Source organism: Hyla sarda, chromosome 5, assembly GCF_029499605.1.
Source record: "Hyla sarda isolate aHylSar1 chromosome 5, aHylSar1.hap1, whole genome shotgun sequence".
In the NCBI taxonomy this organism is placed as follows: Eukaryota; Metazoa; Chordata; class Amphibia; order Anura; family Hylidae; genus Hyla; species Hyla sarda.
In genome coordinates this window covers 290,269,324-290,287,250 of record NC_079193.1, presented here as the reverse complement: position 1 = coordinate 290,287,250, position 17,927 = coordinate 290,269,324, and the positions used below count along the sequence as shown (strand labels likewise).

Below are 17,927 nucleotides of genomic sequence, written 5' to 3'. Positions count from 1 at the left end.
CTCCAAGACTGTTGGAACACAAAAATTGATGGTATGGTGTGGTATATGGGGTACAAAGATAGTGGGGCCATTCTTCATCAATGGAAACCTCAAGGCCACTGGATATGCAAAATTGCTACATGATGATGTGTTTCCCTCTTTATGCACTGAAGCTGGCATGTTCCCTGAGTTTTTCCAGCAAGATGGTGCACCACGACATTATGGGTGTCAGGTCCGAGCATTCCTAGATGAACAGTTTCCTGGAAAGTGGATTGGCCATCGTGGGCAAGTTGAATGGCCCCCAAGGTCTCCCGATCTGACCGCCTTAGACTTTTATCTTTGGGGTCATCTGAAGGCAATTGTCTATGCTGTGAAGATACGAGATGTGCAGCACCTGAAACTACGGCTACTGGAAGCCTGTGATAGCATTTCTCCTGCGATGTTGCTATCAGTGTGTGAAGAGTGGGAGAAGAGGGTTGCATTGACAATCCAACACAATGGGCAGCACATTGAACACATTTTATAAGTGGTCAGAAACTTGTAAATAACTCATGAAAGAATAAAGTTACATTAAAACCAAGCACATCATTGTTTTTCTTGTGAAATTACCAATAAGTTTGATGTGTCAAATGACCCTCTTTTTATTGAAAAAACAAAAGTTGGATTCAAAAAGGCTGATTTCAAAATGGCCGCCATGGTCACCACCCATCTTTAAAAGTTTCCCCCCTCACATATACTAATGTGCCACAAACAGGAAGTTAATATCACCAACCATTCCCATTTTATTAAGGTGTATCCATATGAATGGCCCACGCTGTATTATGGCTTTGCAAAACACAGAGGTTGTATGCAGCCACATCTTGGTAATTTCCTTAAGAGTACGTTCACACATACGCAGATTTGATGCACAGGATTTTCTGCTGCAGATTTCAATGTAAACTAAATGACTGATCACAGCTTCTAATCGGCAGTTACAAATCCTGTGCATCAAATCTGCGCAGGATCCTGTATGTGTGAATGTATCCTAAAGCTTCAGTGATGTTGTGATATTGTTCCTTAGGGAGGATATTAATCCTAAATGTGGCTACATTTTCTAAATTTGTTAACAATAACACAGATATATATAAACTAGGATATGCAAGTTTCTTCAGAGATGTCACATTCCTCACATGGGTGAATTTTGTTGATAAACTTATGTTTTATCATGTAGCTGTAAAATGTTGCTGATACAGTGTTTTACAGTAATGTTTTGAGTCTTATTTATTTTGATAGATATATTATTTTCTTGAATAAGAAAGCTCTGGCCATGAGGTCAATGAACAGATGAACGGACATGTTAAAGTGCAATGTCACCTCTGTACGAGGGCATAGGGAGATAAAAAAGACCATACCTTTTAATCCATTGCCCACAGCCTTTAAATGGGCACTGTCAGAATCAAAAACTTTTTATATGTTTACATATACATCTTGGCAAAATATTAAAAGGAAAACTGTCACCCTGATCACCCACACTAAACCCAATACACTGGGTTTTAGTGTGGGTGACCAGGAGTCCAAAGAGGGGTCACTTACAATAATCGGTGCTATGGTTCCCGACATATTGGCTGGCGAAGTTCCCCTTCTGAATTCAGGTAATTGCGTGAAGAAGACACTTTTTAATAAGCTGACTCTTTAATTTGCATATTCATATTCTGCGACTCCACGTCTTAGTCATGGGAGTCACATGTCTCATGTTGTGTGTTTTGCCATAGAATGTGATACATGACTCAGCACTTTCCAGTGCTGGACTAAGACAGCTCCATTGGCTGACACGCGTACACCTGCGGGGGGAATATCAGCGCTGCGGCTGACATTTAACTTATTCCCCGCCATGGGGACTGTGCGCCCGTGGGGGAAATGGCGGCAGAGGGATGAGTTACATGTCAGCCGCAGCACTGATATTCCCCCTGCGTGCACACGGTTCCCATGGCGGGGAACTAGTTAAATGTCAGCCGCAACGCTGATTCCCCCTGCGGGCACCCGGTCCCCATGGCAGGGGGATGAGTTACATATCGGCCTCATTGCTGCACGGTCCTCATGGTGGGGGGGATGAGTTACATGTTAGCCGCAGCACTGATATTCCCCCTGCGAGCGCATAGTCCCCGTGGCGGGAAATAAGTTAAATGTCAGCCGCAGCGCTTATTCCCCCCACGGGCGCACAGTCCCCATGGTGGGGGGGATGAGTTGCATGTCAGTCGCAGCACTAATATTCCCTCCCGTGGGCGCACGGTCCCCATGGTGGGGGGGATGAGTTGCATGTCAGTCGCAGCACTAATATTCCCTCCCGTGGGCGCACGGTCCCCATGGCGGGGAATTAGTTACATGTCAGCCACAGCGCTTTGGCTATCACAGTAGGAGACATCCTCTTGCTCGGGTAGCCGAACTCACAATGAAGGGAACGGTGTTTCTGGTAACGTGCACGCCCCCCCCCCCCCCCCAGGCACCAATGGTAGGGGGCGGGTGTGCGCATTTCAGCCAATGGAGCTGTCTTAGTCCAGCACTGGAAAGTGCTGAGTCATGTAACACATTCTATGGAAAAACAAATAATATGGTACATCACCGGTGCATGCACTGTACCTCAGCGCTCAACTGACATGCAACTCACGTCACTAGGATGTGGAGTCACAGAATATGAATATGCTAATTTACCTTTCTAACATAATTCATAAATATATATTTTTTTTTTATAGAAATCATGCTTTATAAAAAAAAAGACCACTAGGGGTCCCCATACTATCCAGAACACAATCTTGTTCAGCTGCAGCATCATCTTTGTCCCAGCTGAAGTACAGGCTGGGACAAAGTCCAGTAAGTTAGGGTGGGACAAGCATTCTTATGTGCTAACTCCTTTCCTGTCTATCAGACTGTAGCATAAAACAAGAAAGAATGGGGGTTACAGAGCAGCCTTCAGTGATTGAATGAAGAGACCCAGCACAGCACAGCAGACTTAGGGAGGAAATGAATAGATTGTGGTTGAGGGCAGGCTCAGTGCTGGCCTCAGACACGCCCCTCCCTGAGCAGTCATTGCCAGAATGAGGGAGCAGCAGAACAGAGTGTTTTGTGAGCCAAATACAAAAGCTAGACACCTAGAAGCCTTATTTTTTCTGTGATATGACAGGTATGCTTCAAACATATATTCACATCTGTTTTGTATTTTAGCTGAACAGTCAAAGGGGCTGTCCAAACAGTCAGAGGGGCTGACTGAGTAGCAGCGACATACCTCCTCCCCACCCTGACCCGCACAGTTGACGTACAGGGCTGGGAGGGGTCAGAGTGGGTCGGGGAGGCGTGTCATTGCTCCTCGGCCAGCCCCTCTGACTGTTCGGTATAAGTTTACAAGCTGCTCACAAAGAATACAAAGATATAATCTGTTTCCTCTCCCTATGACCTAACTGATGGTGCCTTCACTTCTGTACTTCATGCTGAGGTGACAGCTGCAGTTTAAGAGGAAAAGAGTCAAGCAATTATATAATACATTATATAAAATTATATAGTATAAAACAATGTTTAATTTATGTTCAATAAGAGAGTTTTCAATTTTCCACTTCTGCATCTAAAACTTACTGTTAAAGTTCGCTTGGTATTGTGTATTATACTGTGGGTCTCAGTTGGGTTAAAACGGAAATGTTTCATTTTACTCTGAACTTAAAAAAATAAATGTGTTGAAAGAATGAATGCCCATGTGACAATCAGTTAGATCTTAAGAAAATGAAAGTGCAAATATTACTGAAAACTCTGTATGGTGACACACAGGCTCCGAAATATTGGTGAGCTCAGATTCCATAAAACTGACATCAAACATAAGTATCCTTGAGGGAATACAGATATACAGCATTTATAAATGCATGGAGTAGGATTGTGATGGCATGAATAATGTTACCTTTCACAATTGAAGATATATTCAGAGAGTTCGCCCTGTTCCCTGATGATTACTTTCTCACAATACCAGTACTGTGACTTGTGATTGGCCTCGCAGCCGAGGAGCACTCTCTGAAGCTTCCCAAGTGACACAGCTTCAATTTCAAACACATCAACCTACGGAACAAGAGGAAAGTCAAATGTGAGGAACCGCTGCATAATACATCCACTGCTCATTTTCTTGTACTTCTATTGCCGACTGTATTATCCTGCTTTGTCGTTCTATTAGAAAATTGATTTTTCTGCATGTCTGTTTGTGAAAAAGGAACATCAGCCTTCAGATTTCTTTTTCTTTTATGTTACTGCGCTAAATCATTGGGGTTGCTTGGCAAAAACCGATGGATGGCTGGATAAGTCTTTGTTAATGATTTCCTGTCTAGATTGGACCACTTTAAGAAAACATTGTACTGTTGCTGTCACGATTCGGCTTACGGGTAGTGGATCCGCTGTGTCAGCGAGGGATTGGCGTGGACCGTGCTAGTGGACCGGTTCTAAGAGGCTACTGGTTTTCACCAGAGCCCGCCGCAAAGCGGGATGGTCTTGCTGCGGCAGTAGCAACCAGGTCGTATCCACTAGCAACGGCTCAACCTCGCTGACTGCTGAGAAGGCGTGGGACAGAAGGACTAGGCAGAGGCAAGGTCAGACGTAGCAGAAGGTCGGGGGCAGGCGGCAAGGTTCGTAGTCAAGATGGATAGCAGGAGTTCAGGTAACACAGGCTTTGGACAACACTAAACGCTTTCACTGGCACAAGGCAACAAGATCCGGCAAGGGAGTGCATGGGAGGAGGTCAGATATAGCCAGGGAGCAGGTGGAAGCCAATTAAGCTAATTGGGCCAGGCACCAATCATTGGTGCACTGGCCCTTTAAGTCTCAGAGAGCTGGCGCGCGCGCGCCCTAGAGAGCGGAGCCGCGCGCGCCAGCACATGACAGCAGGGGACCGGGACGGGTAAGTGACCTGGGATGCGATTCGCGAGCGGGCGCGTCCCGCTGTGCGAATCGCATCCCCAACGGCCATGACAGTGCAGCGCTCCCGGTCAGCGGGACTGACCGGGGCGCTGCAGGGAAAAAGACGCCGTGAGCGCTCCGGGGAGGAGCGGGGACCCGGAGCGCTAGGCGTAACAGTACCCCCCCCCTTAGGTCTCCCCTTTTTTTTGTCCGGTAACTGCCTCCCCTGGAATGAGGACACCGGGAAAGAATGCGGGGCTTCCTCAACGGGAGGCAGTACAGCAGGAGTTGGAATGGGGAGGGAGGGCAGAGGGTGAAGTTTGGCACGGGGCAGGGAGACACAAGGACGGGAGCCATGAGGGGACACAGAGGCTTGCCTGATGGGACTGGGAGGGGGGGAGAGGCACTTCCTGTGGCAGGCAGAGTCCCAGTTCTTTATCTCCCCGGTGGTCCAATCAAGGGTGGGGGAATGAAGCCGGAGCCATGGCAGACCGAGGAGGACCTCAGAGGTACAGTTGGGGAGAATGAAGAACTCAATCCTTTCGTGGTGGGGTCCGATAGACATCAGGAGGGGTTCTGTGCGGTAACGCACGGTGCAGTCCAATCTGGCTCCGTTGACCGCGGAAATGTAGAGCGGCTTGACGAGACGGGTCACCGGGATGCTGAATTTATTAACAAAGGACTCCAAAATAAAATTCCCGGAGGCACCAGAGTCCAAGCAGGCCACGGCTGAGATGGAGGAGTTGGCTGTAGGGGAAATCCGCACGGGCACCGTGAGACGTGGAGAAGAAGACTTAGAAGCAAAAGATGCCACACCCACGTGAGCTGGGTGCGTGCGTGCGTTTCCCAGGCGTGGAGGACGGATAGGGCAATCCACCAAGAAATGCTCGGTACTGGCACAGTACAGACAGAGATTTTCTTCTCTACGGCGATTCCTCTCTTCCTGGGTCAGGTGAGACCGATCCACTTGCATGGCCTCCTCGGCGGGAGGCCCAGGCATAGACTGCAAAGGATGCTGTGGGAGAGGTGCCCAGAGATCTAAGTCTTTTTCCTGGCGGAGCTCTTGGTGTCGCTCAGAGAAACGCATGTCAATGCGGGTAGCCAAATGGATGAGTTCTTGGAGGTTGGCAGGAATCTCTCGTGCGGCCAGCACATCCTTGATGCGACTGGATAGGCCTTTTTTAAAGGTCGCGCAGAGGGCCTCGTTATTCCAGGATAGTTCAGAAGCAAGAGTACGGAATTGTATGGCGTACTCGCCAACGGAAGAATTACCCTGGACCAGGTTCAGCAAGGCAGTCTCGGCAGAAGAGGCTCGGGCAGGTTCCTCAAAGACACTTCGGACTTCAGCGAAGAAGGACTGGACTGTGGCTGTGGCAGGATCATTGCGGTCCCAGAGCGGTGTGGCCCAAGACAAGGCCTTTCCTGAAAGAAGGCTTACTACGAACGCCACCTTAGACCGTTCTGTAGGAAACAAGTCCGACAACATCTCCATATGCAGGGAACACTGAGACAAAAATCCACGGCAGAGTTTAGAGTCCCCATCAAATTTGTCCGGCAGGGACAAGCGGAGGTTAGGAGCGGCCACTCGCTGCGGAGGAGGTGCAGGAGCTGGCGGAGGAGATGGTTGCTGCTGTAGCAGAGGCAGAAGTTGCTGTAACATGGCGGTCAACTGCGACAGCTGCTGTCCTTGTTGGGCAATTTGCTGCGATTGCTGAGCGACCACCGTGGGAAGATCAGCGAGACTTGGCAGCGGCACCTCAGCGGGATCCATGGCCGGATCTACTGTCGCGATTCGGCTTACGGGTAGTGGATCCGCTGTGTCAGCGAGGGATTGGCGTGGACCGTGCTAGTGGACCGGTTCTAAGAGGCTACTGGTTTTCACCAGAGCCCGCCGCAAAGCGGGATGGTCTTGCTGCGGCAGTAGCAACCAGGTCGTATCCACTAGCAACGGCTCAACCTCGCTGACTGCTGAGAAGGCGTGGGACAGAAGGACTAGGCAGAGGCAAGGTCAGACGTAGCAGAAGGTCGGGGGCAGGCGGCAAGGTTCGTAGTCAAGATGGATAGCAGGAGTTCAGGTAACACAGGCTTTGGACAACACTAAACGCTTTCACTGGCACAAGGCAACAAGATCCGGCAAGGGAGTGCATGGGAGGAGGTCAGATATAGCCAGGGAGCAGGTGGAAGCCAATTAAGCTAATTGGGCCAGGCACCAATCATTGGTGCACTGGCCCTTTAAGTCTCAGAGAGCTGGCGCGCGCGCGCCCTAGAGAGCGGAGCCGCGCGCGCCAGCACATGACAGCAGGGGACCGGGACGGGTAAGTGACCTGGGATGCGATTCGCGAGCGGGCGCGTCCCGCTGTGCGAATCGCATCCCCAACGGCCATGACAGTGCAGCGCTCCCGGTCAGCGGGACTGACCGGGGCGCTGCAGGGAAAAAGACGCCGTGAGCGCTCCGGGGAGGAGCGGGGACCCGGAGCGCTAGGCGTAACAGTTGCTGAGGGCTTAACTAGTAAGTCTCACAACAAATCATGCAGTGGAGTCTCCTTGCTCAGTTCTCTTACTGATAGTTGCTGGTTAGTTCAGCCTACCTCCTCCATTTATGTCTTTAGTGTATTAACTTGCCCCTTCCCTCCCTTCATGCACCTGATGAAGGGGCGGTCAGCCCAGAGACCTGTGAGATACTGAATTAAGTCTTCTGTGAAACACTTCTAGTTTGATTACAAGCTGATTAGCAGCATCACGTTGTGTCACAAGCTCCAGGGTTCTTTTATATTCCACACGTGAATCCAGATATTAATGGCTGCATCATCCACTGCTTCACTGTGACAGCTGCACCTATTCAATATTGTACCGAGTTGTTGTGTCTCATAAACAACACATAAAGCTGAACAAAATACTTTGGAGACCTATCATTCAGCTGATATGTCCTATGAAGTGCTCTACTCTTTTCTTTTTCTAGTTGTTATGACCTGTATAAGTATTTGCATTAGACAGATCCTTTTATCTGTGAATATTTAGGGTGCTTTAAAAAAAAATTGATCGGTGAGTGCATCTACAATCATTAGACAGAACCCCTAACCTACATGTTTGGTGAGATCAATGGATGTATGTGCTCATAGAATTCAGAATGCCTAATGTAAGTTAAGCGGGGGCTCACTTGCATGAGCCTATGCATCAAAGGTCTAACACATGAACCCTTTGCACTTTTGACCGGTGTTTCCTGTTAGAGGTGGATCTAGGTTTATTGTCAACCAAGTGAAAGAATAAGTTCACTGCCCTAAATATCCTAACCAAGGCAGAGCATCATATTGGTGCCCCTCCGGCACCCAGCACCCCGGACATGTACCCCACCAGTCATCCAACTATAACCTACAGTGCATACTAAGTGTAAAGTCATCCCCTATCTACAAACCATACTTGCACATTGAGTGTTCAGTATAAATGTTTAATCCCATGTTGTTAAAACCTGTTATTTCCATTTCTGACATATAGGAAAAAAAAAGCTAAGCAATAAAAAATAAATAACAAAATAAATTGACATTTACCTGCCCCTTCTGGAAGGGATTGAGAAAGCCTGGTCTGAACAAAACTCTTTGTCCTGAGTCTCCTTGTTCTCCATACAAGCAGATATAAACTGGAGAGTCGGTGCCTGCTTGTTCTAGATGTCCTGTGTAGACGTTAATCTTGTATTTCACAACTGGAAAACAGACAGGTACTTATCATTATTATACAATCCAAAGTGCTCTATATGTTGCCACATTTACATTTAGCTGCTCTGATTGAAGACTGGTAACACAGGAAGGAGTAGACAGTGAATTAAATATTTACTAGAAATTAGAGCAGAAGTTTCATCAGAAACAATGTATTATATTTTTGTTATTAGCAGAAGTTGTTATCCATTTGTTTAATTATGTTTTTAATTTAAAAATCACTTTGAAATAACATTAAAATAACAAACTAACTGATACTCACCTCTCCGATCCCTGTCTGATCACCCATTCAGGCTCCGGTCTGCACTCTAATTTTACTTTAGGAGCAGATGTCACATGACCACTGCCACCAATCAGCGGTCATGCTTTACATTACTAGCATCAATGCTCTGAGAATTTATGGAAAATAAGGACCTTTAAAATGGAAGATCCTAGTTTCCAATGTATTCATAAATCTTAAGGAATAACAAAGAAGCAACACAACGTGGAAAAGAAAAGATGCTCCAGATTTGTTATTTCATGAGTAATAGTTATATTTTCTAAATACAGACATTATAGCCGACAGACCCTCATTAAAGGGGTATTCTTGTGAACTGAAGTTATCAGACACTTATCCCTTAAGATTAGACAGTTTTAAGCATTCTGGGCCAACCAGAGGAAAAACTAACACTCTTCTTTCTACATTGTTGATTTTGTTTAGGATCCATTAGTGTTTTGGGGCCCAAAAAGCAATCCTTTGAAACTACTTTATGCAACCCATAGCAACCAATCAGATTGCTTCCTTCATTTTTAACAAGGGCTCTGCAAAATGAAAGAAGCAATCAGATTGGTTGCTATGGGCAACTCAGCAACTTTTCCTCTGGACAGGTTTTGATAAATCTCCCCCTATGTGTACAAGGCCAATTGGAATCCATATAGCTATGTACACACATCTATGCTAACAGCATGGACTGGTCTGTATATATTAACAAATTGTCATTAATTACTGTTATTTAATTAACATAAATGCAGAGAACTTTGTGTCATACTATCTTCTTTATGTCATAGATATAGAAAATAAAGAATGTGTCTTTAACCCCTTAAGGACGCAGCCCATTTGGGCCTTAAGGACTCAGACAATTTTATTTTTACGTTTTAATTTTTTCCTCTTAGGCTTCAAAAAATCATAACTCTTTTTTATATTTTCATCCATAGACTAATATGAGGGCTTGTTTTTTGTGCGACCAGTTGTCCGTTGTAATGCCATCACTCACTTTACCATTAAATGTATTGCACAACCAAAATAATACTATTTGTGTTGGGTAATTAAAAAGAAAACTGAAATTTTGCTAATTTTGGAAGGCTTTGTTTTCACGCCGTACAATGTACGGTAAAAATGACGTGTTCTTTATTCTTTTGGTCAATACAATTAAATGATACCCATGATAACATACTTTTCTATTACTGTTGAGCTTAAAAATAATGGCAAACTGTTTAACCAAATTAGTACGTTTAAAATCCCCCTATTTTGAAGACCTATAACTTTTTCATTTTTCCATATAAGCGCGGTATGAGGGCTCATTTTTTGCAGCATGATCTGTACATTTTATTGATACCATATTTGCTTATATAAAACTTTTAATACATTTTTTTATAAATTTTTTTTGGATTAAAATGTTATAAAAAAGCAGCTATTTTGGATTTTTTTTTTGTTACGTACAGGCCATTCACCGTACGGTATCATTAACATTTTTATTTTAATAGTTCAGATATTTACACATGCGACAATACCAAATATGTATATATAAAAAAAAAAATTTACACTCTTTGGGGGTGAAATAGGGAAAATGGGACAATTTTAATTTTTATTGAGGGAGGTTTTTTTTGATATTTTAAAACTTTTTTTTACTTTTTTTACTTTTATTTTTACACTTTAATAGTCTCCATAGGGGACTATTTATAGCAATCATTCGATTGCTAATACTATTCAGTGCTATGCATAGGGCATAGCACTGTACAGTATTATCGGTGATCTTCTGCTCTGGTCTGCTTGATCTCAGATCAGAGCAGAATACCGTGGAAGGCAGTGGAGGCAGGTGAGGGGACCTCCGTCTGCCATTCTTGATGATCGGATCGCCGCGGCAGCGCTGCGGGCGATCCGTTCATCCATTTTAGTGACCGCAATGCTGCAGATGCCGTGATCTGTATTGATCACGGCATCTGAGGGGTTAATGGCGGACATCTGCGCGATCGCGCACTACCGGCGGGTCCCTGGCTGCTATTAGCAGCCGGGACCTTCCACGCATGACCTGAGCATCACTCCAATGCTCGCGGTTATGTATAGGATGTAAATGTACGTCCTGGTGCATTAAGTACCAGCTCACCAGGACGTACATTTACGTCCGGCGTCGTTAAGGGGTTAAACTTAGTACTCAGTAGGTAGCACCACAGCTGCTGTTTCCAAAATGGAAAAATACAATCATTCTGAGCCTTGCTGATTTGCAATACATTCAGTAATTTCTCTTCTAAAACGGATATTAAGAGAAGAGGCTTAAAGTAAATGAAAAAAGGAAAGGCAGTTCTAAAATGTAACTTGCAAGGTAATGATCAGATAAAGCAGGATTCCTTTTATGAATCTTAACTGGAGTATTGTAAGTTTTTTGACTAATGTGAAGGAGCTACAGGCTGTAAAAGAAAACAGAATAAGCAGTGTAATATAACTGTAGACAACTGAAGGAGTGAAAATGTAAAAAAAATAAGAATTACACATAATACCTTCATATCATATATAAAACTATATAAAAAAAATAAGAATAATAATAAAAAGCCACCTGGGACTGAAAATATAATTTTCACTCTTGTGGAGATTGCATAAGCACTGTTATGTGCTCTGTGTCATTGTGTTTCCTTTTGCAGGAATTTTGGGGACCATCCAGGGATGAAGGTATACTGTATGATCTTACCTTATTCCATATATATATTCTTGGTATATATATATATATATATATATATATATATATATATATATATATATATGTGGGAATTAGCTGCACAAATGGTAGGCAAACAAGCAGCATGTTGGTGCAAAAACAAAAGGGTTTATTAAAGAACAATTCAGCAGGAACATAACAGTTCAGCAGAAGGCTTAATCAGCCGTTAAACTCAGAACAAACAAAAATGTGACTCCAGCTTAAAGTCCTTACATAACCATGTAGTGGTGGTTAGTCCTGGTGCAGAGATGCCAGTCTACCTCCGTCCTGATTCCCAGGGCACCTTTTTGTGCTCCAACTTGTAGCACAATGTGGAAGAAATGGCAAACAACTCCTCAGGTTCACACTCTCCTCACCTGAGGTCTAGGAGCAACAGGCTTTAAACGCCTTAAGAGGTCCAGTAACTACAAATGCTCTTTTTCACCACCGAACCCGGGACTTCGGTGGCACATATATTGCAGTTTCTTTGTGGCAACTTAGCTCCCTGGAAATGCTGAAACGGACTTCTGGATCGGCCTCCTTGACAACCCTGGAAGTTTACTAGTTGATACAGCAACCTATTTGGCACGTATCTACCTTCCACCACTTTACCTGCCGGCCTCCTACAATATATATTATGTAAATTAATGACTAAAGCAATGGTATGCATAAGGTATAATCAGCAAGCACCATGCTAAAGATACTTGTATAGAAGGTGAATTAGCACACAGCTGCCAAAAGCAAGTTCTATAGATAGAAAGTTCAAGTGCAAATAGTTAACTATAAATTGCAATGCATACTAACAGAGAAAATCTTCACTTGACTCAAAACCTGTTGCTACTTCCAACCTGGGAGCCATAGAAATGCCAGTCCCAATATAGGTTTCAGTGAGATAACCTTCTTACCAAAACATATGTAGGGGCTGGTGTTCTTGTGGCTCCCAGGTTGGGAGTAGCAACAGGTTTTGAGTCTGGCAACTGAAGATGCAATGGATTTTTTCAAGCATTCAAAATATCCTCCCTTTTGGGATTTGCAACAGGATTGGTGTCCAAAAATAGTGAAGAAGAAATATCTTTTGTATAAAAATCCCCAAAAATTATCCCTTATTTAGGGATCATGGGTTGTATATGTATAGGCCTGGCAGGTAGTAGTATCAGCAGAAAGGGTGATGGACTTGTGGTAGTTGTAGCCAGCAGACAATAGGCTGAGTTGGACTGGTGGTAGGTGTAGTATCCAGCGGAAAGCAGGAAGTATTAGACTAGTGACAATGTAGTATCCAGTGTACAGCAGGAAGTGGTGGATTGGTGGGCGTTGTAGTATCCAGAACACAGCAGCTGTGATGAACTGGTAGGAGTTGTAGTAGCCAGCTGACAACAGGCAGTGGTGAACTAGTGTTAGCTATAGCCAGTAGAGACAATGCCTCTTATGTTAGGTAAAAATGCCACCTATTTTATTCAACCTAGAAAATACAGGCATCTTGACCTAAAATGCCTATTCCACATTTACTATAAACACTTTTAAGGTGTATTTATGTTAACATATAGGTCAGCCCACTATTTTGCACAGCTTGCTTTGTAGTGTAATGTGATAGCTTTTATGGGCTCATTTTACAGTGACACTGCTGGGATTTGAAGTGTACCAACCAGACACAGTGATGCAGGTGACAGGTCCCTGTCTGAGGACAGCCCACTGCTCAATGTTTTCTTATCTTGCTTTTTATTGGATGTTTAAAGGCTTTGGGGGATTAGTAGCTCCTCTGTGTTATCTCTCAGCTTTCTTTTTAAAGTGGTGGCCGCAATGCAGTGAATAGGGTTTTTATCTGCATTTAAAATCCACCCCTATGCTGTCTCCTTATTGGCTTGCAAGCTGTTTGTTACATAATGCAAGCAATGATTGGCTAACCTGGGGTCATGTTGCAATCAATGGAAAGGTGTGCAGCTCAACAACAATGGTCCATTTGGTGGAGGAAACTAAGGTTAACTGTGGGACACTAAATGCCCAAAGCCAAAAGAGTGAAATAAGATAAGATAGTTCTAGAGGGAAATAAGATAAAATAGTTCAAGAGTGAAATAAGATTAGATAGATTATTCAAATAAAAAATGTAGTTGGGGAGATATTCAAAAATCTACTGTAATTTATGCCCACGGCTCACACTGATTTCCTCCTCTGCAGCGCCCGCGAGTCACTGACATTCAGCGCTTGCAGGGGGAGGTGACAGCTTCTGTTCTCCGAAAAGCCCTGCGCCCGCGGCTCATAAATCATTCACTCCCCGACATGGGGAGAAAGTGCAGCGCTGTGGCTCACAGTTACCCCTTTCCCCGATGCTGTGACATCTTTTTTTTTTTGGGGGGGGGGGGGAGGGGAGAAAGCAGAGCAGCACCCGCGGCTCACATATGATTAGTTTCCCAAATCTGGGGACAGCGGGCTGCGGCTGACAATTCATTAATTCCCTGATGTGGGGACTGCGGGGTGAGAAGCTGACAGTGCGCCCGCAGGGGGAATCATGATAGCGCTGAGGCTGACATGTTACTAATTACCCTGCCATGGGGACCGTGCGCCTGAGGGGGGAATCATCATAGCCAATTCCACTGATTCCTCCCGTGGGCATACGGTCCCCATGGCGGGGAAGGGGTTACATGTCAGCCGCAGCGCTGATACAGGGTATTCAGTACACTGTGAGCCAGGCGCAGGGATGGCTGACAGCGGGAGGAGACATCCCTGCGCCCTCCTCCCGCAACAATTCAATGAATATTCATTGTGAGGGTGTGGAAAAGGGGCGAAACCATTGCAGAGAGAAAAAAAAAAACAGCAATGCCTGCAGCACTGACGTCTTGTCCACAACAGTGAACAAACATGGCTGCAGGTGTGGACGACAATCAAAAGCAACCTGAAAATCTACTGAACTTCTGTCACAGAAAAGAAGTCAGTAAAAAACAGACATGCTGTGGACAGATGTATAACATGGGAATTACAAAAGTGCTCAACTCGCTACAAACACGCTAGATAACCATGAAGCTGTGGTACCGGAGTACCCCTTTAATGTGTTTAGGGGTGTGAGGTGAGCAAAAAATCAATTCATTTGGATGTGGGTGTGTGCATATAATGTTCAAGATTGACGAAAATATAAAACCACATATTTCTACTTTACAGAAACTAAGGTGGACAAGATATAGGTATTAACCATAGCAGCCTTTTAAAGCCCCTCTTTATTCCTCTGTCTTTGTTTCTTTGTATAGCATTTAGTGTTGTAGTGGTGTCTCTTAATATTTAGTAGTACCCAGGTTTCTAGAAGGCAATGAAAATATCACTTCCCTCTAACAACCTTTTATGTATTCACATGTACTATTGACTATTTAAAGCGCAACTATCACCAAGAATATGCTTGTGAAGCTGCACACATCGTGCACTAGGTCTTCACAAGCATATTCTAGGTATATATTTATAGTTACACTCAGCTTCTTTATACTTACAAATTTCAGCTTTATAAGCCCTTGGGGCAGCCAGGCCAACAGTCGGAGAGGCGGAGCCCCAGGTCTGGTCTGTTCTGTGCCGTACCGCCTCTTTCTGCCTACATCGCATAGTTGATTGACAAGGATTACTCGCCTATCTGCAGCTATCCTGTGTAGCTCTGCTGAACACGCGCCCTGCATGTCAATCAAACCATAACCATAGCCATCTCAATCAATTATGTATCAAAAAACTGAACAAAATGGAGAACCTATTTGAATACTGTAGCTTTAATTCACCAATTTAAAGCATAAAAACTAGAAACAAAAAACTAATAAAATAAAACTTTAAAAAGTGAAAAGGAAAAAAAAAACATGTATTTCTACAAAACTGTGTAACAAAAAAGGGCTGCAAAATGTATTTAAATAGTATCTCCCCCCAAAAAAAAAAAAAAGAAAGTTAGGGCCAATAAACCCTGCACATGCTAAATGGCTAAAAACACATTGATCGCTATGGGGTTAAACTTTTCCTTTCATAAATTCGGTCTTCCCTGCTGACATTTGTGTTCTGGTTCTAGTGATTTGGCACTGAAATACATGGAGATCCAAATAACAAATATACAATGAGAATAAAAAGGGGAGAATGTTTTTGGCAGGTTTTTGCTTAATGGCGCACGTATAAAGTTACAGTGCTGTTAATGTAAAGACTGAGAACATTTAAATGCCGCTCATTAAGGAAAGATTAGAAAGTGGAGGGAGCAGAAATTTTTATAAGGCTCATAAACAACCACTGAGTATTTAATAAGCAAATTGAAAATAAAAGTAAAGCACAGTGTTTATTGTAGGGGAATTGTTACAGCTGAGCGAACAAAATAAGATAAAGCACATGGAGAATAGAGAGTGGTATCAGATAGTCGCCTCTATATTAAAGGGGTATTCGGCCAAAAACATCTTATCCCCTATCCAAAGGATAGAAAATAAGATGTCTGATCGCGGGGGGCCTGCTGCTGGGACCCGCCTCGATCTCCGTGCAGCATGCGGGGCTGCGTCTCCAGTCTCAGAAACCTCTTTGTTTTCGGGACTGGAGACATGACGTCACGCCACGCCCCCTCCATTCATGTCTACGGGTGGGGGTGCGACGGATAGACATGAATGGAGGGCGCATGGCGTGACATCACGAAGGGGCGTGGTGTGACGTCACATCTCAAGTCCCGGAAACAAAGAGGTTTCAGAGACCGGAGACGCAGCCCCGCATAGAATGCAGATACTATATGGAGATCGCTGGGGGTTAATAACACAACATGACATAATATAACACAACATGGTATAAGTTAACCCCTTAAGGACATGGTAACCCCGCATCATATCACGGCGGGCCCGGCGTCATAGTGAAGCCAGGAACCGCCGCTAATAGCGCGCGGCGCCGCGATCGGCGCTATTAACCCTTTAGCCGCGCACTCAGAGCTGAGCCACGCGGCTAAAAGTGAAAGTAAAAACTGCCGGTTAACTCAGTGGGCTGTTCGGGATAGCCGCGGCGAAATCGCGGCATCCCGAACAGTTTACAGGACAGCGGGAGGGTCCCTACCTGCCTCCTCGCTGTCCGATTGCCGAATGACTGCTCAGTGCCTGAGATCCAGGCATGAGCAGTCAAGCGGCAGAATCATCAATCACTGGTTTACTATGAGAAACCAGTGATCAATGATAAAGATCAGTGTGTGCAGTGTTATAGGTCCCTATGGGACCTATAACACTGCAAAAAAAAAAGTGAAAAAAAAAGTGAATAAAGATCATTTAACCCCTCCCCTATTAAAAGTTTGAATCACCCCCCTTTTCCTATAAAAAAAAAAACACAGTGTAAATAAAAATAAACATATATGGTATCACCGCGTGCGGAAATGTCCGAATTATAAAAATATATCGTTAATTAAACCGCTTGGTCAATGGCGTACGCGCAAAAAAATTCCAAAGTCCAAATCAATAAGTCCTATCAATGTAAAAATGGTACCGTTAAAAACTTCAGATCACGGCGCAAAAAATGAGCCCTCATACCGCCCCATATGCGGAAAAATAAAAAAGTTATAGGGGTCAGAAAATGACAATTTTAAACGTATTAATTTTCCTGCATGTAGTTATGATTTTTTCCAGAAGTATGACAAAAATCAAACCTATATAAGTAGGGTGTAATTTTAATCATATGGACCTACAGAATAAAGATAAGGTGTCATTTTTACCGAAAAATGTACTACGTAGAAACGGAAGCCCCCAAAATTTACAAAACGGCTGTTTTTTTTCAATTTTGTCACACAATTATTTTTTTTTCCGTTTCACTGTAGATTTTTGGGCAAAATGACTGACATCATTACAAAGTAGAATTGGTGGCGCAACAAATAAGCAATCATATGGATTTTTAGGTGCAAAATTGAAAAAGTTATGATTTTTTAACGGCATGGAGCAGAAAACGAAAATGCAAAAACGGACAAACCCCCGGTCCTTAAGGGGTTAATATGATAACATAATATGACATAGTTTATCATAATATGGCCTACTATAACATGATCTGGTACATATCATGATATGCTATGACATAGAATTATTAAAATTAAGGATAATACCCAATAATGCCATGAATTGATTAGTTTACATACACTTGATATTCTATAATATATGCAAATTTGTTGGAGGTTTATTTATTCTAATTTATTTATGAAGAAAAATACTAAGTAAGGATTTGGTAATTAATACTATATATGGTAATTGTATATTGAAAAATCTTTATTTTGTAAATTCAAAAATGTATTTAATCAGTGGGAACAATATAGTCATGACATAATGTATACACCCACAAGTTAAATATATATATTCAGCCAACCCACTAGAAGGAGATATATACTTTTAATAAACCATATTTGTATATTTATGGATAGCAGACACAGGATCACTTA

The 17,927-nt window shown here is 43.7% G+C and overlaps 1 protein-coding gene across 1 annotated transcript in view; it reads right to left on the bottom strand.

Moving 5' to 3' along the window:
* Nucleotides 1-17,927, bottom strand: part of RP1 (RP1 axonemal microtubule associated) — a 284,608-nt gene that overhangs the window by 58,001 nt on the left and 208,680 nt on the right. Inside the window, exons 21-22 of the mRNA XM_056521929.1 lie at nt 8,427-8,578; nt 3,899-4,053 (exon numbers count right to left, since the gene is read on the bottom strand). Coding sequence (XP_056377904.1) covers nt 3,899-4,053; nt 8,427-8,578 — 307 coding nt within the window. The remainder of the gene's footprint in view (nt 1-3,898; nt 4,054-8,426; nt 8,579-17,927) is intronic.